The 26,864-nt window shown below is 54.2% G+C and overlaps 1 protein-coding gene across 2 annotated transcripts in view; it reads left to right on the plus strand.

Annotated features, from left to right (window-relative positions):
* Positions 1 to 202: 202 nt before the first annotated feature.
* MLLT1 (MLLT1 super elongation complex subunit) overlaps positions 203 to 26,864 on the plus strand; it is a 59,281-nt gene continuing 32,619 nt past the window's right edge. The window contains exons 1-3 of one of the 2 annotated variants that reach the window (XM_087425643.1): positions 203 to 308; positions 9,648 to 9,828; positions 18,019 to 18,101. In XM_087425643.1, the coding sequence (XP_087281769.1) occupies positions 297 to 308; positions 9,648 to 9,828; positions 18,019 to 18,101 (276 nt within the window). In that variant the 5' untranslated portion in view covers positions 203 to 296. The remainder of the gene's footprint in view (positions 309 to 9,647; positions 9,829 to 18,018; positions 18,102 to 26,864) is intronic. The other variant, XM_087425642.1, reaches the window with a different exon arrangement.

A 26,864-nucleotide genomic window follows, 5' to 3' on the forward strand; every position in this document is an offset into this window, starting at 1 on the left:
CCCGACAGGCCCCCGCCAGGCCGGAAGTCCCGCCCCGCGAGCGGCCCTCCGCGCCGCGGATTGGCCCAGGAGGCTGTCAGTCGGGGCGGCGGGCCCGAGTCGGCGGCGGGGGCTCGGGGTCGGTGCGCGACCCGGGCTGGCGGCGGTTTCCGGTTCCGCGGGGCTGGCGGGCGGGCGGCCGGGAGCGGCGGCGGCGGCGGCGGCGGCGCCTGACAGACAATGAGGGCGGCGGGGCGGCGCTGAGCGGCGGCGGCGGCGAGCGACGCGGGGCCCGGGGGCGGGGCGGGGCGCCAGCCATGGACAATCAGGTGAGGAGCGGCCGCGCCGCCCCAGCGCAGCCCGCGCCGCCCGCCCGGCCCCCTCGTCCCCTCCCTCCGCCCTCCCGCCCGGCCTCCTCGGTCCCGGCCTCCCCGCCCGCGCTCGGCGCCCGCCCGCCCCGCTTTGTGCGCGCCCGCCCGCCGCTCCCCGGGCCTTTATGTGGGGCGGGGGCGCCCCTCCCCCACCGCGACCCCGGCCCGGCCCAGACCCCCCGGGACGCCCCTCCGAACCCCGGCTCAGACTCCCTGGGACGCCCCTCGGAACCCCAGTCTGGCCCAGAGCCCCCGGGACGCCCCTCTGAACCCCGGCCCGGCCCAGACGCCCCCCGGGACGCTTCTCGGAACCCCAGTCCGGCCGGGATCTCCCCGGGACGCCCTTCGGAACCCCGGTCCGGCCCAGATCCCCCTGGGACGCCTCTCGGAACGCCAGTCTGGCCCAGACTCCCCCGGGACCCCCTTCGGAACTCCACTCTAGGCCAAACCTTCGCGGGACGCCCCTCGGAACCCCCGTCCTGCCCAGACATCCTTGGGATGCCTTTTGTGACCTCAGTCCTGCCCAGACTCCCCTGGGACACCCCTTGAGACCCCAGTGGGGCCCAGAGCCCCGCAGGGCATACCTCGGGACCCTGGCCCAGCCCAGAGTCCCACAGGCGCCCCTGGGGACCCCTCAGATTCCTCAGATCCGGCCTGTACCCCCTTCCCCTTTGGATCCAGGGCCAGTCTGTGTCTCCTTCCCTCTCTGGATCCCTGACTCTTGAGTCCCCTCAAACTCCCTGAGCCTCAGCCTGCTGCCTCTTCTCCCTTAAACCTTCGCTGAGGTTTGAGTCCCCCTGGGACTCCTGGGACCTAGGCCCGCCCTAAGCCTTCTTGCTCCTCATCCTCTCCCAGGCCTGAGCCCTCTCTCTCCCCTCATGCTGTCCCTGCCTCAGCCTGCATGTCCGTTTCTCCTCAAACCCTGGCCGGGGCCTCGGTCTTTTCCCACAAGGGCCCAGGTCTGTGTGGATTGTCCCCCCTCCTTGGACCTGGGCTTGCTTCCTCAGACTTCGACTCGCCCTGTTGCCTCTTCCCTCTGGTTCCGGGCCCTGGTCACTCTCCCCCAGCCCCAGGTGCCTGAGGGACTGTCCCTTTCACCTTCAGACCCTCTTCTCTTAGACCAGGCCCAGGGGCAGGTTCTGCTCTGACCTGGGGCCCCCATGCCCTTCAGACACCAAATGCCTCAGTCCCCTCGGCTTGGGCTCTCTTTGCCCCGGGACCCTGATTTCCGCTTCCTCACCTTTTCCCCTAATTCAGATCTCTCTCCTCACTTGGTTCCTCCAGCTTCCACCGTCCGCCCTTCACAGACCTGCAGTCTCCCCAGAACCCCCGTGCCTCTCTCCTTACAGTCGGGGTCTACCACTAAATCCCAACATCCCCCAGCCTGATGCTGTGACTTTCAGCCCCTGCCCTCTCTCCCCCACACCCCATTTTCCCTGCCTTGCTCCAAACCCAGCATGGTTCCCCAGTCTCCCTGAACTCTCCCCTGGTCTCTCTCCCTTCGCCCTGGAAACCCGGAGCCAATCCTGTTGGTACTGGTAAACCCAAGGCCTTTCTGGCCCCTGGTCCCCCTGCACCAGCTCTGCGCTTTGGTCCTCTAGCCCCTGCCCCTCCTCAAACCCAGGACCGTTGCGGCCTCCAATGTGGGATCATTTATTTCTTCATCCCCTGCTGCCCCTGGCTTCCAGGGGCGCCAGGCCAGGAAAGGCGGTGTGGGGCTGTGGGGGTGGCAGCTGAAAGCTCCGCCGTTAGCGAGGGCAGGTTGGGGCGTCCCTGGCTGCTGGCGCCACCGAGGCGGCAGCTCTGTCTGGTAAGGCGCTGTGTGGCCTCGAGGTGTCGGGGTGGGGGGCAGGAGACCCCCCCCCCCCGCCCGTCCCGGCTGCCTGTGCTGGCACAGGGTCACTAAGGCTCGTACCTGTGGCATCTTCTCACCATGATTAACCTTTCGGCTGTGCTGTTGCGTGGTGTGAGTTCATTTCCTTTGAAGGGACAGAGCATGTTGCCTTGAATCTGTATTGAGTTAAACTAAACAAAATGTACCTTCAGGGTCCACTTTCAGCCAAGCCCGCCTCTGGGAAAGGCCTGTTGGGGACACACAGGCTTAGAACGTGGCTCCCGCCTCCCACCCTCCTGCTAGTCCCCGGGGAGGTGTCTTGGGCCCGGATATGTCCACTCCCCTTGTGATGTGCTGGGCCCTGGCTATCTGGGCGGTTGTCGTTTATGTCAGTGGAATGGAGGATAGGCCGGGAGATAACTGTCTTGCTCGGGTGACTTGGTGTCTTGGTGACTTGGTGTCTTGGACTGGTGAACACACTCGGCCCGAGAGAGCGAGATCTCCACTTCCCACTGCGGCAGCCACTAGCCTATGCGGCTGTTTAAATTGACAAGAACCACAATGGGAAGTTCCTCAGTTGCACCAGCCACATTTTAAGTGCCCAGTAACCACCAGTACTGGGGGACAGGCCATCTCATTGGGCGGCACAGAGACAATACCGTCATGGCAGAAAGTTCCATTGGACAGGGCTGGTCTAGATCATCGCAGAAGTATTTGTAAGTGAACCTGGTCCCAGGGGAGAGTATGTGCCACCCCTTAGTCTGTTTCTCCATCCCCGGCTGCGTTTTCATGCAAATTCGGGAGAGGCCCAGGAGCTCTGTCCCTTCTTACAGGGATGGCGGCCCCTGGGGCGACAGGAGAGAACAGTGTCTTTTACCCATGTGGGTGAGTTGGCTGTGAATGTTCCAGAATGACTTCTGGGGCATGGAAACGCTTTGAACCCAGCAGAATCTCGGCTTTCCCTTTCTCCCCCAAGATGCCCCACACCTGTCCTTGGTCTGATGGGAAAAAACCGTACCCTCCCCTAAGGGCCTGCCTGCTTTGGGAGACCTTGCTTCTCTACCTTCCTGATGTACTTTATAGAACTTTCAGCCCAGCTAAGAAAGGGGATTCTGCATTTGCCCTGGGCTCCCACCTTCTCGGGAAAAAGTCTAGTTCCCTTGCCCTGACCCATCTGTTTGCTTTCTCCCCAACCCTGAGTCTGTACTTACAAGTCCACTGTCTGTGAGACTTGTATTTTTTTAGGGGGGAAGGAGTGATGTGTTTTCGGGTTGAGGTCTTTGCTCACTCTGCAGTCATGTCTGGGAGGCGTGTGATTTATCTCCAAGGATGGTGGGGAAGGAATGGGCATGTGTAAAGCCTGAGCAAATGCTGGAAAGATCAGTAAAGAGGGTGGGAGGGTTGTCCCTGGGGACAGGGGTTGCCTAGGGAGCTGGAGGTGGTGTCAGCGTCTGGGTGGTCCTGTTCTCCACAGGACCGGGGAGTCCTGTTCACAGAAGCATCGACCCAGTGAATCAGACAGTTGAGTTGCTGATTCTTCCGAAGGCTCTCCCAAGTTTGGGTTTGGGAACCTGTGACTGTACTCTGTTGTTCCAGAAGGGGTGGTTTGTTTCTAGCAGTGATGGCCCATTTTACAGACATGGAAATGGAGGCCCACGAAGGCGCCAAGAGGAGTCAGGGCCTGGTGGGATTCTCAGGGAGCTCTGTTCTTTCCTCGAACCTTGTGTGGAAAAGCTCAGAATTGCGCAGAAAGACCACTGATGTCAGAGTGATGGGCTTCTCCCCAAGCCAGCTCTGAAACTATGGCCAGACGGTCAACCTGCCAAGATTTTGTCCTCAAGTTAGTGTGTTGTCAAGTACCTGAGGGCAGGGACCGCAGCCCTCTTCCCTTTTACGTCCAGTAGTTCCCCCCCCCCCAAAGCCCCAGTAGATAGTTGTATGTCATAGCTGCACATTCTTCTAGTTGCTGTATGTGGGACGTGGCCTCAGCATGGCCGGAGAAGCGGCACGTCGGTGCGCGCCCAGGATCCGAACCCGGGCTGCCAGCAGCGGAGGGCACGCACTTAACCGCTAAGCCACGGGGCCGCCCCTCGTCCAGTAGTTTCTAACTCGAAGTTTGGCGCTGAGCTTCGCCGACTGCTGGTGAAAGAAAAGTAGCTAGGAACCGGCTCCTTTGTAACCAGGCTCACCCAGCCTGGCGGCAGATGCCTTTACTGGGGTTGTGCGCATTCAAAAATCGCGCAGTACTGCTCCCCGGAGAACTTTGGGGACCCCCAGCCCAGCATCTACACATCTTCGGGCATCTCGTACATATGTGATGTATACCCTGTCCCAGGCCTCCCCAGGGAGGCAGGCTGGTGAGGGCCAGCCTTCCCAGGAACTGGAAAGCTCTAGGGATTGTGGGTGCATTGCATATCCCCATGGTCTGCATGCTTGTCCTTAGAGAGTTTCTAGACATCCATTCGTTGAGCCCCTTCGTCGTTAACCTTGTGCCCTGAGTCAAAGGGAGCAGGCCTGATGGAGCCAGAAGAGGGGTGCAGCTGTCACTGAGAGGTCCCTGCCTCTGGCTGTGTCCCCATCTCTGGGCAGGCAGCCCTCTTGAGAGGGTTGTCACAGAGGGACGTTGGTTGTTTCCCCATCTTCCTCCCATTCTGATTCGGTGGCTGCTCCTGAGAGCCCCCGGTCGGGTCTGGAGGGAGAAAGTTCTGCACGGAGTGTTTTCTCTGGTCTAGTGTTTCTGTCGCTCCGTGGAACCAGCACCTTGTCGCATATGTGCGTGCCTGGACCACATTGCCCGCAGCCCTGCTGGGTCCGTTCGGACTTGGCGCAGTCAACCCAGGCTCTTCCACACGTTCTCCTCCTGGGAGGGGAGGGAATTGTTGCCCCTGAGGGAGTCAGATGCAGCTGCCAAACTCCAGGCGTAATTATACCACTTGGAAAAGTGCGAATTCCCAGAGGGAAGGGCATCTGTTAGAGAATTCCCACCTGAAAATTAGGGGAAATCTTGCAGATGAACTTGGTGTTAAAGACCTGCCTTCTGGGGCCCAGCTGAAGGAGGGGTTCGCAGGAGGCGGGAAGGATCCGGTGAAGAAAGGGCTTTGAGGCCAGTGGAGCTGGTGGAACCAGGCTGGCTCTTTCTCTGCCAGGTGATGGCCATTGGGTCCTCACCTGGAGGGATCTGTACTCTTAGGTATGAAGTATCTGGGAGCTGCCCTCCCGGGTCTGTTTCCCTGGCTTGCGGGACTTGGGATCCCGGCCCTTGGGTTCTAAGTGCCCTCTGCCAGTTGGCCTGGAGAGAGGGCAGTGCCCAGTGGAGGCCTTCTGCCCAAGCGTAACTGTCCCCAGATGGCCCTCAGAGCCCTTGAGCGCACCATCTCCGTGCCTTTGGGAAGATTTCCCAGAAGTAAAATAGTTAACCCTTTCTGAGGCAGGCCTGGAATGTCCCCCTCTGTTCCGGCCTTTTGTTGGGGGAGCGGGTGGCAAAGTGGCCCCCAAGTTGCCGGGACATGGCGGGGACTGAGGCCCGGCTGCTTCCAGCCCCCCACTCTGGGGGTCCTGCGAGCAGCCAGCAGGACTGGTGAGATTCACCATTCTGAGGTAGTCGTGAGCTTAACGTAACCAGCAGTGAACGTTTTTAGCCAGGCCCCCTTCCTAGAGACAGAGGAACTGACTGGCTTCTGCTCTTTGGTTCTGGTGGACGGGGAAGAAGTCCAGGTACAGTAGGGAAGGAGAGGGGCAGACCCCTGAGGGTGAAATTGGCTTAGCTGTGCTAGTAAATTGTCGTGACTTGACAAGTCAGAGTAGTTGGCCAGGGCTCAGCTTCTTCCTTGCCTCCAGTTCAGTCTAGCGTGAAAGTCTCGTTGAAGCAGTGATTTCTTTTTTAACATAGTGGCCTAGAGTCCGTGTTATCCCACTGTCTTTATTTCTTAGAAGATTCCAGAGGTCGAGGGCGTGCTCCTCTCCTGAGTCCACCAGGGTACAGAAGGCCAGGCATTGGAACCTCGAACCTGGGGGGTGTTGAGGCTGAGTTGGCGCCAGCCCCCTGGGGCACAGACGCTGCCCGGGCAGAGCGTTGGGCATGGCCTACCGGCTGCAAAGATTCCCCATCGCCGCCTCGGAACCTTCCTGTTTACTTTGGCCTCTGGAGCGTATTTTTGGCGCTTGCCTTTTCCCCCTCTCCGATGGCACTGTTGTCTTCCATTCTTTCACAATCACTGCTCTGCCTCTCGCGTGCCCTGGGTGGGAACCCCACGTACTCAGAAGTGCCGGGAAGGCAGCCCAGGTTGGAGCAGCCGGATTGCTGAATAACAGACTCAGAGGAGACAGCTCATTACGTGGGAGTTAACTCCAAGGAGCCGAAAGTCGTCTGGAGGAGTGTTATTGTTATGATTATACGTATTTGGTTTTCCACCTGTAGCCCTCCCAGCAATCCAGGGATTATCTCCCGATTCCTCAGTGTGAAAACAGATCAGAGAGGAAGAGACACACGTGTTTCTGACACACACGGAAGTGTGTATGGTGATTTACAGCCCTTTCGGAATAACGTAAATATTGTTGGGGTTTGTTTATGTTGAATGTCGCCTGTGTGCAGCGCTCTGCACAGAGATGCTCGTGGTCGATGTGAGCATTACGTGTTTATCCAGACCCTTAGTCCTTCATCTCTAGCTTTTGGTGGGCTATTTCCTCCTGAATATCCCACTCCCCCCGCCCCACCGTCACGTGGCATCGGTGCATCCCAGCTACCTGGGTCATGAAGTTATTTGAGTCTCCTCGTCTCTCCTCCATCCACCCTTTCCGGGGTTCTCCCGTTTCAGGCTCGACTTATCCCCCCTTTCCAGCCACTCCCTCTGGTTGCCTCCTGACAGGCGTGTTTTGGTTGTTTATCTGTGCTTTTCTGCCTTCAGCCCAGACCAGACACAAATGGCTGGCGTACTTTTACTCAGACACTGTTCCCTCGCATCCATCACCTGCTTGCAATTGGCTGTCATTTCTTTTGTGTCAAATCTAAACGCTCCATCCTGATCCCCGCCCCTCCCTCCGGTGAACCCGGCTCCCACGAGGCCCTGCTCAGCTTTTCCCGTGTGGCCCCCCAGGGGCTGTTGTCTGTGCCGGGGAACTCCTCTGCCCTGTTTTCACAGCTGGCCCTCTAAGTGCCCAGAGCCTCCCACTAGCTCCTCATATATCAGGACCACCGTGTCCTTATCTGCCACCTTGGCCCTTCCCTCTTGGAAAGCACTGCTTAGAACGCGCTGATCTGGGAAGGCTCTCTAGTTTAAGTCATCCAGTGTTGTTGGTGCCTCCTGTACTGTGGTTCCAAGATTGAGGCTAAAAGGACAATCGAGGTGTGGCCCCGGGAGGCAGCAGCGAGCAGCCCAGCAGCAGGGGTGGGCTGGAGTGGGCGCACAGAGTTGGTTGTACACAGACCGCTGTGGAGACGCTGAGGGGCTGGTTGGTTTCCAGTGTGGCGGTCGGAGAGGGCTCTGGAGAAAGTAGCACTTGAGCTGGGGCGTGAGGGACGAATGGAATGTCGATGAGCAGAGAGATGAGTGTGGGGCACCCAGGCTGCAGGCTAGAAGGAGCGGAGGTGGGCAGGGTGGACGCTCCTGGTGTGTTGGGATGGCTAGCGACCCATCGAGGCGGAACGTAGGGTGTGTGCATTTCCTGTGCTTCCTCAGTTCTGAGCCTCTAAGGCATGCCACCAACTTAGTAACAGCTTCTGTGTGTTTGTCTGTGTGTGTGTGTGTGTGTGTGTGCATTGGGTGGACCCTCAATACGTGAAACATACACGTGCACTGCAGATACACTCCAACATCAAAAGGGTTAAAGAGCAAAAAACCACGAGCATCTCAGCCTTGAGGAAGCACACAGGTGGGAGAGGGGGAGAGCCGAGGAGAGGAGAGACAGAGGGAGGTGTGCTGAGGCATTTGGACTTTATTCTGAGGGAGTGGCGAGCCATCGAAGGCTTTGAAACAGGGCGAGCGATAGGATCTGTCTGCCCTGTTTTCATGGCAGTGACTGACAGCGAGAGGAGGGCGAAGAGGGAGAGGACGCTGGTGGCAGGGTTAAATGGGGTCTCAGCGAGGTCTGGGAATATCAGAGAAGAGGCAGGTACAGGGGGGACTGTGGCCATAAGGGTGCACGGGGTCAGTTGGTGGGAAAGGGAGTGGCAGGTGCAGAGCGGGAGGCTTCTGGTCTGGGGCCTGGGAGGGCGGTTGAGTGGAGGGAGGGCTGGCTGGCGGAGCCCGGCGGGGGAGCTTCCTTTGGGAAGCGTGAGATCCACCGCCTGCCCGCCGACTGACCTGCTCCCGGTTATTTCAGCACTTAGGAACAAGTGTCCGCTTGGCCTCTGCCTCCCTTGTAACATTCTTGCACTTGGTACTAAGTGTCAGGCTGTGTCCGTGAGAAGTCTGGGGAGGAGTGCACAGGCAGAGTGGATGTTTACAGTGGGTTCCTCGTAGGAGGTTCAGCCCACCCAGCTGTAGCGGGTGCTTGGAAGGTTTGTGGCTTTGTGATCGGTGGAGTGGAACCATCACAAGCTGCCTCACGCTCCGGGCAGAGCGTCAGACACAGGCACACAGGGAGCCTGACTGCTGAGGCTGCAGGTCGGCCTGGGACTCGTCCCCAGGTGGTGTCATGCTCGCCCCTCCCTTCTCGCCGTGAGGCACCCTTCTGCTTTTGGTGCCAGGACTCCCGGGACCCCAAGGGTCTCTGTTCTCCAGGAGGCATTCTGAGGGTGGAGAATGAAAATGCTGTAATCAGGGAACCTGGGGGACTTGACCAGGGAGGCAAGATGGCAGAGGGGCAAAGGGAGCAGGCCCTTGGGGGCCACACACCTGGGCTTGAATCTGGGCCCACTTAGCAGCTCTCTCTCGGAGCCTCAGTTTCCTCACCCATAAACGAGTTAATTGCACTCCAGGTCGCAAGATGATTTCTGATAGTGAAAAACACTGAGGACAGACGATATGATAAAGAGTGACGAGGTGGTGGTGGGTGTGTTCAGATGGGGTGGCCAGGGAAGGCTTCCCTGAGGAGGTGACAGTTGAGCCGAGACCTCAGTGACAGGAAGGAGCCAGCCATGGGAAGGCCTAGAGGAAGAGGACCCGAGGCAGAGGGAACCACAGGTGCCAAAGCCCTGAGGCAGGAATGAGCCAGGCATTTATTGGAGGACTAGCGGGCAGGCTGTGCCCCGGGATGGAGAGGACAAGGGGAGGATGGGGAGGAGACGTGGAGCCTCGAGTGGGCTTGCTGGGGAGAGAGGACTTTGCACACTGCCTGGCCCACCAGCAGCACCCAGAAGCTGTTCGCCCTCCCGTCACTGGTTCAGGAGCCTATGGCACTGCTCGGGGGTCTTTTCATTCACCGTGGCCTGCGTTGACCGTGCTCTGTAGGCGCCGGGGCGACAGCTTGCAGTCCCCTGCTGTAGGCTTTGCGCTGACCCTGTGCCCACCTCTTTCTCCCGCCAGTGCACTGTCCAGGTCAAGTTAGAGCTGGGACACCGCGCCCAACTGCGCAAGAAGCCCACCACGGAGGGGTTCACGCACGATTGGATGGTGTTCGTCCGCGGCCCCGAGCAGTGTGAGATCCAGCACTTTGTGGAGAAAGTGGTCTTCCGGCTGCACGACAGCTTCCCCAAGCCCAAGCGCGGTGAGTGCCCCAGCCCCGGCCGGCAACCCTGCGGGGCCCACACCCGCCACGCTGACCATTCAACTTCCCTCCTCTCCCCGGGGAGCAGCAGGGCCCACTGGGAGCTTCCGGCTCGCACCCTCGGCTCGCTGGTGAGAAGTTACCCAGCCAGGATGCAGCCTTCTCTGACCCTAAATGGGCCTCCCCCTTCCTTTCTGCTTCTCCTTCAGCTGCCGACTTAATTGTAGGAAAAACCCGAAGGAGGTGGTGACTGTGTCACATGTCAGTATATAGATTCGGGCTCTGAGAAGCGTCCAGAGAACGGAGTCAGTGGTGGGGGTGGGAAGGGCGACCTACGCCCACCTGGTGAGCAATCAGGAAATGACTTACTGGGCCCACGTTTGGTGAGAGATGCCATTTGAAGAATCATGGTATTTGGGGCAAAAAGCATAAAAGGCGCTCCTTTCACTGCTCTCCTGTTTCTTACGCGTCTTCCTTCCCTGCTCATCCCTCACACTGCCGTTCGTTGAACACGAGTGCCACGTTCTCCCACAAAGATCTGGATTCCGTGTGGCCTGGCAGTCTAATGAGGAGAGATGGGATGGGGGTCAGAGAACACTTCCTGGAGAATTTGACGGGGAATTTGGGGACAACGTTGGTGGCCGTCTTGTGAGCTCTGTGGGGACCGAGGCTGAGTCTGTTTTCTCACCCTTGGGTCCCCACTGTGAAGCGTAGCACATCACCGGGGTTTAACAAATATTTCTTGAATGGATGTGTTGATAAAGGAAGGAAGGGCTTTTTGCTTGAAAAGTTGTTCATGGTGGGAGAGCCCCTGCTGGGCTCTCTGTCTTCTCTGTGTGCAGTACAGCGGTTCAGGGCCTGGGGGCTGAGCCCTGGGTGAGCCCTGGGTGAGCGGGGACGGCCTCAGGCTAAAGCAGGAGCGCACCCTGGGACCCAGTGGGGGCCGGGCCTGGGCCAGCAAGTGGCTTACAGTCTGCTGGGGAAATGACGCATGTTACAGAAGTGGAAACTTCTGGTTCAGAAGGGGAGTCAACTCGAGATTCCTAGTGACGTGGCAGCCATTTCTTTCTCTTCTGGTTTCTTCCCTCAGCGTCCAGCTGTGCCTTTCCCTCATTTCTCTTTCCCTGAGTCTTCACTTTCGCCCCTTTTCCTTCCTTCCTCTCTGAGCCTCTTGGAGGAGAGCAGATATGGTTACTGACATGGGCAGATATCTTTCAAGCACCTGTCACTAGTAATGATGCGTGCCGCTTATGGAGTCCATGCCGCAAGGCTCTTTTCACCTGCAAGGTCTGGATTCGTTCTCACCCCAGCCCTCTTTTACAGACAGGGAGCAGTGTCCTCTGTGGTCGCCTTCACACCTTGACAGCCGAGTGGGAGCTGTGGCTGCCTCCCTCTCCTCCTTTCTCAGGCAGCTTCCCCTCCAGCTCTTCACCATCCCTCACCTGTCCTCTCCCCTGCTCTCGGGGATGGACCCAGGATGATGATTTCCATCCACCTTTGAAGTGCTCATTTCGTCTTCGTCCCCCACTGGGTCAGTCACCAAGCAGCTACCAGAAGAAACATTAATAGTTGTCTGCGCTTATCACGCACTCGCTCTGTGCCGTGAGCTCTGCTCGTGACAGCCCTGCAGTGTGGTCCTCTTGGGATCCCCATGGAATCCACCAGGTAGATGTGGATACTGAGGTTCAGAGAGGCCCAGCGACCCACATGTGGTCACGTGCACGCGGCAGAGTCTCTGAGCTCCAAGTACCTGAAAAATGGGGCGATGAATGAAGCGCACTCTTGACTTGTCAGTGTGCGGGCAGAGTTTAAATTAGTAGCTGGAGGGTGCTTGTTGCAGAGTCTGTCTGTGGGCCCCTGCACAGATGACCGCTGCTTCAAATGTGTCCAGTAGTCAATGCCCTGGTCACTATTTGTCCTCAGTGCAACGTGGGTCAGGTTCAAGAGCCAGTGAATTTCTTACAACACTCTAGCCTCTGAAATTATTCTTTATGTACTTAAAAAGTATGTTTTAAATCAAATATATACATGTAACAAACCGAACAGAAATGCGCAGCAGGGGACGTTGGCATTTCCGGTCTCATCACGGGCCATACCACTCCACACTGCAGGGGTCATCTTTCTGGATTGTGTCCTACCTTAATGCTTTACATTAGTAGAAGCTGATTTGCTTCTTTTTCAAATTAAAAAACCATTTATTAACTAACCAGCATGAAAGTTAGGCTTTTTCCTAAACTCTGACCCCTTTTATCCACCGTCTGCTCTAAATGTTTCAGAGTTCAGTGGTTCGTTTTGCAGGGAATGTCTTTGTGACTTTGAATAATGAGCAAACCTGCTTACCTTCTGGAACCTCCACAGAAGGCTCCATGTCACTTTTTTTAGGAAGTCCTCTGGCTGCGGGGTCTAAATCAAAGTTTCTTTCCTCAAAACACCTACACAGCCACATGCTTCTTAGCCTTCTTTCTGTTTTATTTTTCTCCTTAGCGTCATGTTGACATGTTGTATATCTTACTTATTTATCTTGTCCGTCTTCCCCTGGCCCCCTAGTGGGAGATTTGTGTCTGCTGTATCCTGGTGCTGAAAGGATGAGGCAGGTGTTACTAAATACTTACCGAGTGAGTGGATGGATTCTTCAACCCTGTCACCTTTGGTCCATGGCTTCTGACTTCCCACTCAGGAAGAGAAGGACAGGAGCCCCCTTATCTTTCTTCGAACCTTCCACCCCTCCTTGTGGGAGCTACACTTGACATTGTTAAGGTTGTTGAACGAAAACTGAGACTTCTGCTCTCAGATCAGAGATGGAGTGTGAAAGTTGGAATACAGCACATGGCGTTGACTTTATTGACTCTGTTCACTGTGGGATGCTGGGATTTCCTTCATCCTTTCTGTGAACTCTGGGGCCCTCCAAGGAGAACGCTCGAGGTCCCCTCAAGGTCAGATGGGTTCTTTTTTATCATTCTTGGTTAGAATTCGGCCCTGTTTGCTTTGCTTCATATTCCAGCTGTGACTTTGTGAATACCCTCTGCTTCTCCTGTTTTCCCCTTGCGTTGTGTCTTCATCGTCCAAAGTGCTTCACTGTTGTGCCATCCTCTCAATCCTTTCATTTGTTGGGTGGGGTTTTTTCCCTGGATAGTTCATCTGACTCTGTCTTCCTTCTTTAATCGGGACTGGCTCCTCTCGAGACCACCTCTTTAGCCATCACCCTGGGACTTTCCTGTACTGTTCTCCTGGGGGATTTATTTATTACCCTGTGTTTTGGTTTATTTTCTTGTTTTACTGGAGTAATTTCTCAAGTAACGTCCCAAGAGATTAAATTACTTAGCAGATTCCTAAGAAAGGTATGTGGGAAATAAACTCTTTGACGCCTAGTGTATTTGCAACTTACTCTGTTCTCACACTTGAATGACCGTTTGGCTGGGTATAACGTTCTGGTTTGAGAATGACCATCACTTAGAGTTTTAAAAGTATTGCTTCGTCGTCTTCTGAGAAGTCTGAAGCCAGTGGGTTCTCAGTCTATTACACATGACCTGTTTCTTTTTCCTCTAGAAGCCTTTAGGATGTTTTTTACGACATTACATCTGGGGCCTTTGTTTGTTCATCGTGTTGGATGTTTGATGTCCTTCATTTTAGCTCTGGAAAGTTTTCTTCTATTTCTTTGACAATTTCTTTCCATCTATTTATTTTCTCTTTCTGAGATGCTCACTACTTAACTGCTCTATGTCTGAGTCTTTTCATCTGGAGAATGGGAGCAACTGTATCAGCCTCGTGAGGTGGTTGTCAGGATTAAATGAGTTCATACATAGAGAGTGCTGAGGTTTGTGCCTGGCACACAGTGGGTGCTTTATAAGTAGGAGCTGCTGTTAGCATTTGTTTATCTGCTGAATTGTGTCTTCACTCACATCTCACCCTTTACAAAAAGGTGTCTTTCTGCTCTACATTCTGGGAGATTTCCTCGACTGTTTTTCCAGTCTTAATATTGTATTCTAAAACCATGAGTACTATATTTGTAATATCTAAGAGCCCTTTCTTACTCTCGAGTATTCTTTTTCTAAAGTATCTTGTTTTTATCTGTTGGGCATATCTTGGATCTGAGGACATTGGCTCTAGGTGTTTTTTCTTTCTCCCAAGTTCTCTTGTGGTCCCCAAATTATTCCTGTTTCCTTGGGCTGTGTCCTGCAGGTGGGAGCTCCCACTGAGAGCTCTGTTCAGGGCAGAGGGAGTTCTTTTGACCAGCAGGCTTCTGGTGAGGGAGGTGGGCCCCCAGGCTCCTGGATGAGGAGGGCTTTACCCTGGAGTCCAGTTCTCATACCGTGAGCTTCGGTTTCCTCCACACCGTTGGCTCTTCTCTTAAGACCTGGAACCACCGGGAGTTCCCCAGAAGGAAATTTGCCTGCCCGTGCTGGGATGGGGGTAGATGCGAGAGGGCTCCCCAGGGCTGGTTGTTCCAAATACAGTCTCTCCATTTGGCTTTTTGCTTTTTTAAATTACTGCTTTACTGAGATATGTTACACATGGTACAATTCACCCTTTTAATGTGTACAATTCAGTGTTTTCGGTGTATTCGTAAAGTTGTACAGCCATCACCATTAATTCCAGAACATGTTCCTCACCCCAGGAAGAAACCCCTTGCCCACTGTTAGCAGTCGCTCCATCCCCTCCTCCCTCCCCTCCCGCCCTCCACCCAGCCTGTGGGTGCCCCGCCCAGGCCTCTCAGGGTCCCGGCACCCGGCGGGCCGGCTCGCCTGCCCTGCAGCGCCCCATGGCGTGTTCTGGGCTGCAGCTGCTGCTTCCTGTTTCCCTGCCGAGCACGCTCTCATCCACTTTCTGCCTTCTAGAAATTTCCTGACTGCTCACATCACCTCCCTCGCCTCTTCACTCTACTGGCTTTATTTCGTATCGTCTTTGCTTCACTTTGGTATCCCTGGGCTCTCAGGTGGGATGGCGGGTGAGCGCGTCTCCCTGTTGGTCTGGAGGCCTGTACTCTGTGGTCCCTCTTCCCCATCGCTGAAAGGATAGACGTTCTTCAGCCTTGGAGGGCCTGTCGTGTGATAGGCCTTTGGAGAGAGATTGAGAAGCAGAGGACAGGGTCCCTTCACTGAGGGGGTTTGTAGTCTGGTGGGGACATCGAGATCAGATGTAACGTGTATACTTGGAAAGAGAACTGCCTTCAGCGGAAGTAAGTGACCTGAAGGTCAGAGGACGGGAACCCAGGTCTGACCCTGCTGGGAGGTGGGCCCTGACTCTGGGCCTTAACAGCTAATGGGATTTAGACTGGGGGCTGGTGGGGAGGAGACGGACAGAGGGGCAGAGTCTGCAAGTAAGTCCCCAGGCCCCACCCTTGCCTGCGCCTCTCGCACGCCCCTCCTCTGTCGGGGGATTGTGCGGCGAGGACACGCCACCCCTCCTCTCTGTTCCTCTTTCCGTCCTGGATTCATTAATTCAGCTAGTGCTCGAGGGCCTGCAGGTGCCCAGCCCTGTGCTGGACCTGGGCGCAGAGGGCCGACCACCGCAGTCGGTGAAACTGGGTGAAGCACTAGGCAGGCAGCTTTCGGGCAGACCCCATGAGAGACCCCACTTCTCTCTCGGTCTGCTCAAACAGGGTTGAGAGACTCGCGGAGAGGCGGGCTGTGACCTACCTCCCTGTCCACGTTACTCCCTGTCCCTGGACCAGCCCCTTCCTTTGGTGGAGGCCCTGACGGAGGCATGTGGCCCACTCAGCAGTATTTGACAGATATTTATTGAATGTTTTCAGAAGGTCTGGCCCCGCTCCCGGCCCTGGGGATGTGACACTGAGTGAGACGGGGCTTATAGATTAGGGATAAGGTGGACAGAGTAAACAGAGGCCTGTCGGTGAGCGACACAGGACACTGTAGGGGGACGCATGACCTGGAAATGGGGCGGCTGCTCAGTGAGGGTCCTAGAGGGAGTGATCCGTGATCTGAGAGGTTCAGTGGGGCTGGATCTTAGGACTCGTGGCCGGGCTGGCAAGAGATGAGGCTGGAGGTGATGAAACGCCCTGCACACACCCTCAAGGGGCTCTTAGTCGATCCTGAGGGTAGTGTGTAGCCATCAGGGGACACAGATTTGTGATTTGGAATGATCATCCTGGCTGCCTGTGCACAAGTGCTCAGGAGCGAGCCTGAGGCAGGACGGCCAGTGAGGTGCCGGGCAGTAACCCACGTGAGAGGCGGGGTGTATGGCCTGGAGCAGAGACACGGGGTGCCGGGGCAGTGGGGTATGTTCAGAGTGTCGTAGAGATGGATCTGATAGTGCTTGGTGACAGGTGAGCTGTGGGAGGTGGAGAGTCTGGGTCCCGAGCTGCAGGACGCTGGGGAGGTGCAGATTTAAGAGGGGATGAGGAGGTGGTTTGGGATGGGCTGCATCTGAGGTTCCCATCCAGCCTGTGGGAGGTTGTCCTAGGAGCAGGAGACTGGCTGGGATAGAGATTTGGGGCTGAGGTCACCCATGATAGCGTCCCCAGGCTACCTGGGTCAGCCGCCTGTTGACTCAGCCCGTTGCCCTGTAGGAGGGCTGCTCCTTACTCCAGGCGGGCTGACCGTCAGACTGAGGGTGACGCCACCCCTGAGAGTAAGCTGCGAGGGACCAGAGGCATCCTCGTGGCCTCTGTCCCATCCCCGGACCTGATGCTGTGATGGTGGCATGAATGAAGGAAGGAAGGAACGCGGTCACTGCCGTGCTTGATAGCGGTAATGATTTGTGTGCAGACCCTGATGTCAGGTGACAGTGTTGAGGGTGTCCAACAGAGGCAGCCGGGGCCACTGCTGGCCTCCAGGAGGCTGTGCGGGTCCCGGGGCCATTTTAGGAGTGCCCCCGCCGCCCTAGTGGGGAGGTGAGTCCAGTTGAGCAAGCCTCGCCCCCCAGTTGTGTGCACGGTCCTGCCCTCTGGCAACTTTTCCTCTGGCGGGGGCTGGGGGCTAGAGCCTTGAGCACAGAGAGGGAACTACCGTGGGGAGCCGGGGAGCTGGGCCCCGTGCGCGGGAGGGCTGGGAGGGAAGGCGGGGCTTCAGCGGGGCTCCGGAAGCCTGGGCTACGGGTCACTCCCCTGCTCCCCTGCGGTTCAAGGACTAGGGTCCCTTGCAAGGCTGTCCAGCCCTGAGGGTCCCTAGTTATTCCAAACTCCCCCTGCTTGCCAGATTTGTTTGGATGATATATGAGGTTGCATGACATATGAAACATAAATGAGGTCCATGAGATATTTGAGATATATGATACTTGACGAGATAGTTGAGATCTGAAAAGATTTCTTTTAAAGAAAACTCTTACAGTGTTTTAATTTAAAAAAGTCATGTTTCATTATGTTCTGTGCACTGTTTTCCCACAATTTCTGGCCTGCTTAAGGTTTACTCTGTGGTACAGACGTGTGCATAAAGGTTATTAACAATGGCAGGACGTTTTTCCTGTCTCCCGACAGTGGTTGCCTCTGGAGAGGGAGGGGTGGAGGACAAGGGGGATTCGATGTGTACTGTTCTGACTTTTTTCTTAAAAGCGGGAGAACAATATCTCATGTTACTTGCACAATGACAGCACACGTGTCAAAGCATTGACAGTTCCTTCTGGAGGGTGAGACTGCGGGAGAGCTTTTACCTGTACTTTGCTGTTCTCCTTAGTTTCAATCCTTTTTTGTTGTTTTTTAAATCTCGGGGGTTAATGAGTCTATTCGCGTCACTGGGGAACACCTGTGTTAGGTGCTAAAATGGAACCCGGAGAGAGTGCCAGCTGAGACGGGGCCACCTCCGTCTCCCGGCCTCAGGCGCTGTGTCTGAGTGAGCGATGGAAGGAGGGGCTGTGGAGGGCCCTGCGCTGCCCAGGAGACCGGGCCCCGCTGGCCCTCACTTCTCCCAGGTCACGCTCACTTGCCCCTAGTCGGTTGAACTTGCGCGGCCTGTGGCTGGCAGCAGTTGCTCTCCTTAGCTAGTCTCACGCCCCTTCCTGCTCTCCTCCCGTGGCAGGACCGGCTCACATTTCTCCTGCTCTGCTCCTTTGGTTCCCTGTGACCCCTTCAACGTGGGATTTGGCGCTCCCAGGGGGAGCTCACCTCCTGAAAAGCCTCACTGCTGCGGGGCCAGCTGAGCCCGAGGGGGGAGGCAGAGAGGGCGGCGAGCTGACTGCTGGTGGCTGGGCCTGTGCGGCGGCAGGAAGCTGACAGATGCGTTTTCCCTTTCTTTTTAGTGTGCAAGGAGCCCCCCTACAAAGTGGAGGAGTCGGGTTACGCTGGCTTCATCATGCCCATCGAGGTGTACTTCAAAAACAAGGTAGGATCCTGGTGCAGCGGTGAGAAGGACGCACAGCTCACAGAAGGGGAAGTAGAGCCGTGTGCGCAGGTGACGGGATGTTGGCGTCGCGCCAGCAGGGGCACCCAAGTTAGAGCTCGGTGGGCGAAGAGCTGCGTCCGTCTCTCCCCTGGAAGGCGGGGCTGGGGACACAGGCACCCTGTGACCGCAGACGGGAGTGCTTCCAGGGATCGACCGGGCCCAGTCCCGTTCAGTCGCCTGAAAATGTACATGGTCCCTGAGTCAGCAGTGACATGCCAGGACAGGGCCAGGTTCCGTGGATGGTCCCAGAGGGTTAGTCACCGGGCCTGGGTAGTGGCAAAGACCTGGAAATTACCTAAATGTCCGACAGCATGCGATTGGTTAGATACATTTACGGTGCATTTCTGAACAGAATCTTTGATAACCTGGGAGTCGGGGAAGTGTTTTGTCCGCCCCCCCTCAAAGCCCCAGTAGATAGTTGTATGTCATAGTTGCACATCCTTCTAGTTGCTGTATGTGGGACGCGGCCTCAGCATGGCCGGAGAAGCCGTGTGTCCGTGCGCGCCCGAGATCCGAACCCGGGCCACCAGTAATGGAGCGCGCGCACTTAACCGCTAAGCCACGGCGCCGGCCCTGGGGAAGCGTTTTTAATGTTGTCAAATGAAAATAGCAAGTTATCTGTACATTATCTGTGTGTTATTGATGGAGAAAAGGAATTGTGTACATCAAAAATGTTAGCAAGGGTAATCTGGGTGGTAGGATCACAGGGAGTTTTTGTTGTGTTTTCCTCCATGTGTATTTTCTAAACATTTACAATGAAGAGAATACACATATCATCTTAGTCCGTTCGGGCTGCTATAACAAAATTCCACAGACAGGGCGGCTTATAAACAACAGACGTTCATTGCTCCCAGTTCTGGAGGCTGGAAGTCTGAGATCAGGGTGCCAGCGTGGTTGGGTGAGGGCCCTCTTGCGGGTCACAGACTTCTTGCTGTGTCCTCACGTGGTGGAAGTGTCGGGGGATCTGTGGGGTCTCTCTTTATGAAAGCACTGATCCCTTCCTGAGGGCTCTGCTCTCATGACCTAATCACCCCAAGGCCTCACCTCCTAACACCATCGCACTGGGGGGTGGGAGTCAAAATGTGAACTTTGGGGAGACACATTCAGACCATGGCTTTTTTTTTTTTTTCCGAAGCCCAATAATTAAAATTAAAAAATTCGCTTCCTGGCAGCCTGCGTCTGCTCCTCCTCATGGTGTCACCAAGAGGCCAGGGTGACCTTTCCTGGCTCAGAGGTGGCTTGGCCGAGGCTGGCTGCTTTCCACCAGTGCAGCAAGGCTGGCTGCAGGCCCAGCTCTGCCATCCTTCAGGGAAGAGACCTCCCCGGGAGGCCCTCGGATGCCACCGCTCACTTAACAGTCCCTTATTTATGCTCAATTATTCCGCAAACCGCCCGGCCTCAAGGGCCTCTGGGAATGGGGCTCAGGTGTGCTGCCCTGCTGGGAGCCGGGTGACCCTTTAGCGGGTGCAACTCAGCGAGATTTGGCTCTGCGGCCTCCCGGGCCCAGTTCACTGAAGCCTGGGCGATCCCGAGGCTTTTGTGTCCTGGAGGCCTGAGAGTCCTGGGGACCGGCCACCGCTGGGAGAAGAGCAGCCTGCGTGGGCAGAGGCCCCATGGCTCTTCAGCAGGGGCCTGGGGGAAATGTCGGGGAGACGGAAGCAGCAGGCGGCGGGGTGGTCTCCGATGTCCTGCTTGGGGCAGCCAGGCCAGGGAGTCCTCCTGCTGCTCCGGGAGTGTGGAGAAGGGGGACCTGGACTGTGGAGGCAGGGGGACCAGTGGTGGGCGAGTCCCGGGGCAGGTGTGGGGAGCCTCTGGACCTGGATGCTGATAGTAGCCCTGGGTGGTTGGGGAGACTGTGTGAGTCCACCTGCAGAGAGCACTCAGTGGCCGCGTGTGTTGGTATTTGATGGGGGCGCTGACGGGCCCCAGGGCCGCTGTGAGCCCGTTCTCAGAGTCGCAGTATGTTCTCTCGCTCAGGACAAATGCTGGTGCTTTCCTGTGCTCTGCATCCTGTTTACTGGAATCCTCTATTCCTGGTGGCGGTTTTGCCCTCCGAGCTGTAGAGGGCGACCCAGCACTGAGAGCACTTGGGAGGCGAGGCCCAGCAGGGGAAGGGCCTGGGATTTGAATCCATTCACAGGTCCCGTGGGGCGGCACGCTGTGCAGGTGCTCTGCTGAGTGGGTACTTATTTGGTCTCCGACAAGCCCCAGGGGAAGGTGATCCCCCAGTCTGTGGATGAAGGAGCTCTTGGGTACCCAGTCACGTGGTCAAGCCTGCTCGGTGATGGGCAGAGCTAGGATTTGAACCAGCAGTGCATGTGGTCATAGATGCACACCTCTTGCCTAAATAACGGAGACGCGTGACTTAGAATGATAGCTGTTCGTAAGTTCTGGTATTTCCATACATCTGGGTGACTGGGGCAGTATTATTTTATGTATTGTGTTGTGCAACTGTTGTCTAAATGAGAGTCCCTGCTTAAGGAGTTTTGTAAAGATCAGACAGTTGTGGAAAAGTGAATACAAAAAAAAGTGCATTGCAAAAGCAGCTTCTACGGGTTTGGAATCGTGTTTGAAACAGGGTCATCATGAATGATCTGCTGATGATTTTCCACCCTGATGTGGGCAAGGGTGCGTTTGGTAGGGAAGGCAAGTTGGTCTTGGAGACAGTGAGCAAGGGGACGTGACTGTGGACAGGTTGCTTCTCGGGGCCTCCGTTTCCTAGCTGTGAGGTGGGGTTCCTAATTGTGTCTGCTGCTCAGGGCTGTTAGGAAGGTTCAGGGAGAGACGGACGGTGAGGCCCGGGGCCCAGTCCCCAGCGCATATCCAGCTCTTCATCGGTGTGTTACTGTTACTGTGAAGTGATGGGCCTCTTCCCTGTTCATCTGGGTAAACAAGCTGAATGGGAAGGCAGCCCCTCCTGAGGCTTCCAGGCTCTGAGGAGGTGGAGGATCCAGAGGTGGAGAAAGGTGACGTTTGGCTTCTCTGGTGAGGGGCGGATCTGGACCCGGAGCAGAAAAGGCTCATCCTCAGGCCTGGGATGTCTCCTTGTGCCCATGTGAGGTGTTTTCAGCCACACTTGACTTGAGCATGGCATCGTCTGTGGAATGCAGGAGTTCTGTTTGACGTGGTGTTTGGCACTGGAACTTATCTGAGGCCACAGGCTGTTTGACCTGTCGGTAGGATGCTCTTTTAGAGATAAATCGCTCCTTTCCCCCAAGGAAAAGAAAATGGCAGGAGGCTTTGTCTGATCACAAATGTAAGATATGTGTGTTGTGAGCTGTTTTTACTCACACCATTTCTGACACCAAATGCACAGTGTCTGTTCTGGCGCTGCTTCTCCAGCTCTGACTCTCCAGATACAGGCGGGGTGTCCAGCAGTCCCGTCCATTTCTGACACTATACTCAGAACCAGCACAGACCCCACAGGTTCAGGGCTCAGCCCTGCAGGACTGTCCCCACTTCCGATGCCAGTCACAAGTCCAGGCCTCCCGTACTTCTGACCGACCAGCTGTAGATCAGGGCTTCCCACGACCCCCTCCTCAGGTTCTGTCATTTGCTGGAACAGCTCGCAAAACTGATCACCATTTGCTTACTGTTACCGGTTTGTTATATGGGATGCAATTCACGAACAGCCGGATGGAAGAGACGCACAGGGCGGGGGGTGGGGCAGGGGTGCGGAGCTTCCACGCCCTTCCCATCCACGCACCACCCTCCCAGCACCCCCCTGTCCACCTACCCTGAAGCTCTCCCAACCCTGTGGGTTAGGGGTTTCATGGAGGGTTCATTATGCAGACATGATTGATTAAATCATTGGCCACTGGGGATTAATCTCTGGCCCTCTCCCCTCCCTGGAGGGCAGGAGGTGAGGAAGAAAGTTCCAAGCTTCTAATCAAGACTGTCTTTCTGGGGACCAGCCACATCCTGAGGCTGTCTAGGGGCCCACCAGGAGTCGCCCCGTTATAACAAAAGATGCTCATATCACTCAGGAAATTCCAAGGGTTTTAGCAGATCTGTGTCAGGAACTGGGGACAAAGACCAGATATCTTTCTATGAGACCACAATTGTGAAAACAAATTTTTTTTATTGGGATGAAATTCACATAACATAGAGTTAACCGTTTCAAAGCACACAATTCAATGGCATTTAGTGCATTCACAGTATTGTGCAAGCACCACCTCTCTAGTCGCAAAATTTTCATCTCCCCATCCCCTCACCCCCATCTTCTGGCAACCTCTAATCTGCTTTCTGTTCTATGGATTTGCCTAGTCTAGACATTTCGTATGAAAGGAATCATACATGTGTCCGGCTGCTTTCACTCAGTGTGGTGTTTTCAAGGTTCATCCGAGTTGTAGCGTGTGTCAGTGCTTCCTTCCTTTTTAGGGCTGAATAATATTCCCCTTATTATTAAGGGGATGGACCACATTTTTTCCATCCATTCGTCTATGGACACTTGGGTTGTTTCCATGTTTCAGCTACTGTGAATAATGCTGCTGTGAACATGAGTATACAAATATCTCTTTGAGACCCTGCTTTCAGTTCTTTTGAGTATAGACCCAGAAGTGGAATTGCTGGATCAGAGGGAAAATCTATTTTTAATTTTTTGAGGAACCGCCATACTGTCTTCCACAGCAGCTGCACTGTTTTACATTCCCAAGCAACAGTGCACAAGGCTTCCAATTTCTCTGCATCCTTGTCAACACTTGTTGTTTTCTTTTTTTGATAGTATCCATAATAATGGGTGTGAGTACAAATGACCACCTCTGTCTAGTTCCAGAACATTTTCTTCCTCCAAAAGGAAACCTTGTACCCATTAAGCAGTTCCCACGTGACTTTTTGTGTCTGGCTTCTTTCACTTGGTGTAATGTTTATGAGTTCATCCACATTGTAGCATGTATCAGAACTTCATTCCTTTTCTTGGCTGAATAATATTCCACTGTATGGATATACAACAGTGTGTCCATTTATCCATTGATGGACATTTGGACTGTTTCTACATTTTAGCTATTGTGACTTGTGTGCTGCTATAATATAGTGCTGCTACGAACATGTGTATACATATACTTGTTTGAGTATTCGTTTTCAATTCGTTGGGGTATATACCTATGAGTGGAATTGCTGTGTCATATGGTAATTCTATGTTTAACTTTTTGAGGGACTGCCGAACTGTTTTCTACATCAGGTGAACCATTTTACCTTCCTACCAGTAGCATGTGAGGGTTCCAGTTCCTTCACATTCTTGCCAACACTTACTTCCTTTTTTTGTTTATTAATTTAAAAATTTATAGCCATCCTAGTGGGTGTGAAGTGGTATCTCCTTGTGGTTTTGATTTGCATTTCCCTAGTGACTAATGATGCTGAGCATCTTCTCAGTGCTTGTTGGCCATCTGTATACCTTCTCTGACGACACGTCCATTCGAGTCCTTAGCCCGTTTTTTGAATTGGGTAGTTTGTCTTTTTGTTGTCGAGTTGTAAGTGTTCTTTATGCGTTCTGGATAGGTGCCTGTTTTTAAATGCTGACAGTAGAGCACATTGCTGGGTGGAATGAATGGGTGACATGAACTCCTTGAGTTAGGAGCTCCAGCTCATCAATGGGGATCCAGATGGTCTTCCTCCAGTCACATGTCAACCCAGAAGCTTCTGCAAGCTGTGGCTGAATTGTTCCTTTGCAGAGTGGACTGGGGTGTTGGTTGTGGCCTGGGAGAGCATGCTGCTGCTACCCCAGGACGAGGCAGCGCATCCAGGACGAGTAAATTGGTTCCCAGGTGACCTAGGTCCCATCAAGTGATTGGAGTCTTGCTGAAATGCTCCCTTTATCTGCTGGTTGTCCTGGAAGTGGCCAGAGGTATTTGGAGCCCTTCATTTTCCAACGAGTGAATTATATCTTGCACCCTGGCTGTCCAGTAGAAATATGCAAGCCACATGTGTGATTTAAAATTTTTTAGTAACCACATTAAAAAAGGTCAAAAGAAACAGGTGAAATTCAACTCACTATATCCAAAGTATTCTCATTTCAACATGTAATCCATATTTAAAAACTACTGAGATATTTTACATTCTTTTTCACACTAAGTCTTTGAACTTTGTGTATTACAGTTACTGCACATCTCAATTTGGAAACTACTTTTTATCAGAAAGACTTGATCTGTATTTAGGTTCCGTAATACTCACAGTCAAAGAAAGAAGCAGGTTCAGAAACCCAAGTTGCTCCAGACACCCGTAAAGATCTAGTAACTCAACCGGGTATGGAGAGTATGGACTGCCTCAGAGTGGTGATTTTTTTTAACTTTTAGTTTTGAAGTAATTTTAGACACGCAGAAGAGCAGCAGAGATGGTACAGGGAGTTCCCATATACGCCACACCCGGCTTCCCCCAGTGTCAACATCTTACGTGACCACAGTACACGATCAGACGAAGAAATTAGCGTTGGTACAGCCCTTACCATTGCAGACTTTATTTGGATTTCCTTGTTTTATACTAATGTCCTTTCTCTGTCCCAGAATCCGCTCCAGCGTTCTCCGTTGCATTTAGCTGACACACCTTTTTTGCCTCCTTCAAACTGTGACAATTTCTCCGCTTTTCTTGGCTTTCTTGACCTCGACGTTTTTTGAAACGTTCTAGCCAGGCATTTTGAAGGATGCCCCTGCGTGTGGGTTTGTCTGGTGTTTTCTCATGATTAGATGGGCCTGTAGATTTTGGGAAGGAGACCACAGAGGTGAAGAGCCACCCCCCCACCCCAATCATATTAGGGCAGACCTGATATTTTGTGTGTGTGTGTGTGTGAGAGGAAGATGAGCCCTGAGCTAACATCTGTTGCCAATCCTCCTCTTTATGCTGAGGAAGACTGGCCCTGAGCTAACATCTGTGCCCATCTTCCTCCATTTATATATGGGACGCCTGTCACAGCATGGCTTGATGAGCGGTGTGTTGGTCTGCACCCGGGATCCGAACCTGCGAACCCTGGGCCCCAAAGCAGAGTGCACGAACTTAACCACTAAGACACCGGGCCGGCCCCGGGGCAGACCTGGTCAGTTAACCCTGACCTCCTGGTTAAGGTGCCGTCTGCCTGGTTTCTCCACTCTCTGTCCCCTTCTGTGCTCAGAAGCGAGCCCACGCTCGGGGAGACAAATGAAGCTCCCCATCCTGGTGGGCATAGTTAAAACCACTGCAGCAACTAATACCTGTTCAGGGTAGATACCGTGAAACTGTGCAGAGCACCTGTTTCCTTGTCACGTTTCGTGGACTAGTTTCAGCCTCCATTAGTGGTGTTCTGTGGTGGTGTCTAGTTCATTTGTTCCTTCTACATTTATTAACTAGAATTTTTCTCTAAAGAAGAGTTGTTCCTTCTCCCCCATTTATGTATTTGTTCAGTCATTTATTTATATCAGTATGGGTTCTTGGCTGTTTGTTTTTTCTGTGGGTTATAATCCAGTCCTGTTGTTATTTGTTTTGTTGTTCACATTGTTCTCGCTCTGGCCAGTGGGGACTCTCTTGGGCTGGCCCGTTGGCCCCTGTGCCTTTTCATCGTGTCCCCATGGTTTTTTCGGTGCTTCTTCACTTTCTGGCACCACAAGGGGCTCCAGGCTCATCTTGGTGTTTCCCTGCTGCAGCCCTAGAATCAGCCATTTGTCCAAGGAGCCCTGGTCCCTTTTCTGGGAGAATGGTATTTAAAAGCCACGATCTGGAAGCTGAGTGTGCTCGTTGCCCTGGGGTGTCACTGCGTTTAGGGCCCTCAGTGACAGAGCTGGCCAATGTGTATGTGAATACTAACTGCCCCAGCTCTGTTTATCTCTCTGTGTTTCCGTCTGTGTATAGATTAAAATAAACGTCACGTCACGCTGAAGTCCCTGACTGCAGTCCAGCAGCACCAAGTTCCTTCTGGCCTCCCTCCGTTGCTTAGTTTAACTTCTGTCTCTGGAGAGAGAAGCCTGGCTCGTTTATCTACAGTGTATTTGCTTATTTGTTTAGCTCAAGTATACCTGGAGAGTAGTTTCACGATTGCTAACCAGTACTCCTGTGAGAAGTAAGTTGACCAGCTCGAGTACAGGGCCTGTACTTCTTTTTGTCTTTGGCTCTCCAGTATCCAGTTACTGAAAACTCTGCTTTCCAAAGGTATTTATGCCAGCTTTCCCTCCACCTTTGTCAGGGTGGTTATGTCATACATCTGTAACACGGTCACATTCATTAGTCACGGTCTGCGTCCCGTTGGCTCCTCTCCCCTGCCCATCTGGTTGTGATTATGACGATGATTTTAGCTTGTATTCAGTGAAATTGACTCTGGGTTTTGACCCGCAGAGTCCTGCGTCTCCCACGACAGTACCACACAGAACGGCTCCCGCTCCCCCTCCCCCACACCGTCCCTTTCAAGTCGGCCCCTCGCGACCACTTGTCTGCTTTCCATCCCTGTAGTTTTGCCTGTTCCAGAATGTCGTATAAAAACACTCATACAGCGTATAGTCCTTTGTGTCTTGTTTATTTCACTTTGCAAGACGCACTTAAGATTCACCCGTGTTGTTATGAGAGTGCCCAGTTCGTGCTTTTATCACATGGCTGCCCTACATTTGTTTACCCATTCCCTGCTGGAGGACGGCCGGTGTTGTCCACTTGGTGGTGGCCATGAACAAAGGTGCCCTAAACGTTTGCACACAGGTTTTCATGTGAATGTGAGTTTCCTCTTCACTTGGGTGAATACCCAGGAGTGGGATT

This window comes from Ceratotherium simum, chromosome 39 (assembly GCF_057802395.1).
Source record: "Ceratotherium simum simum isolate JZ-2026a chromosome 39, ASM5780239v1, whole genome shotgun sequence".
Classification (NCBI taxonomy): domain Eukaryota; kingdom Metazoa; phylum Chordata; class Mammalia; order Perissodactyla; family Rhinocerotidae; genus Ceratotherium; species Ceratotherium simum.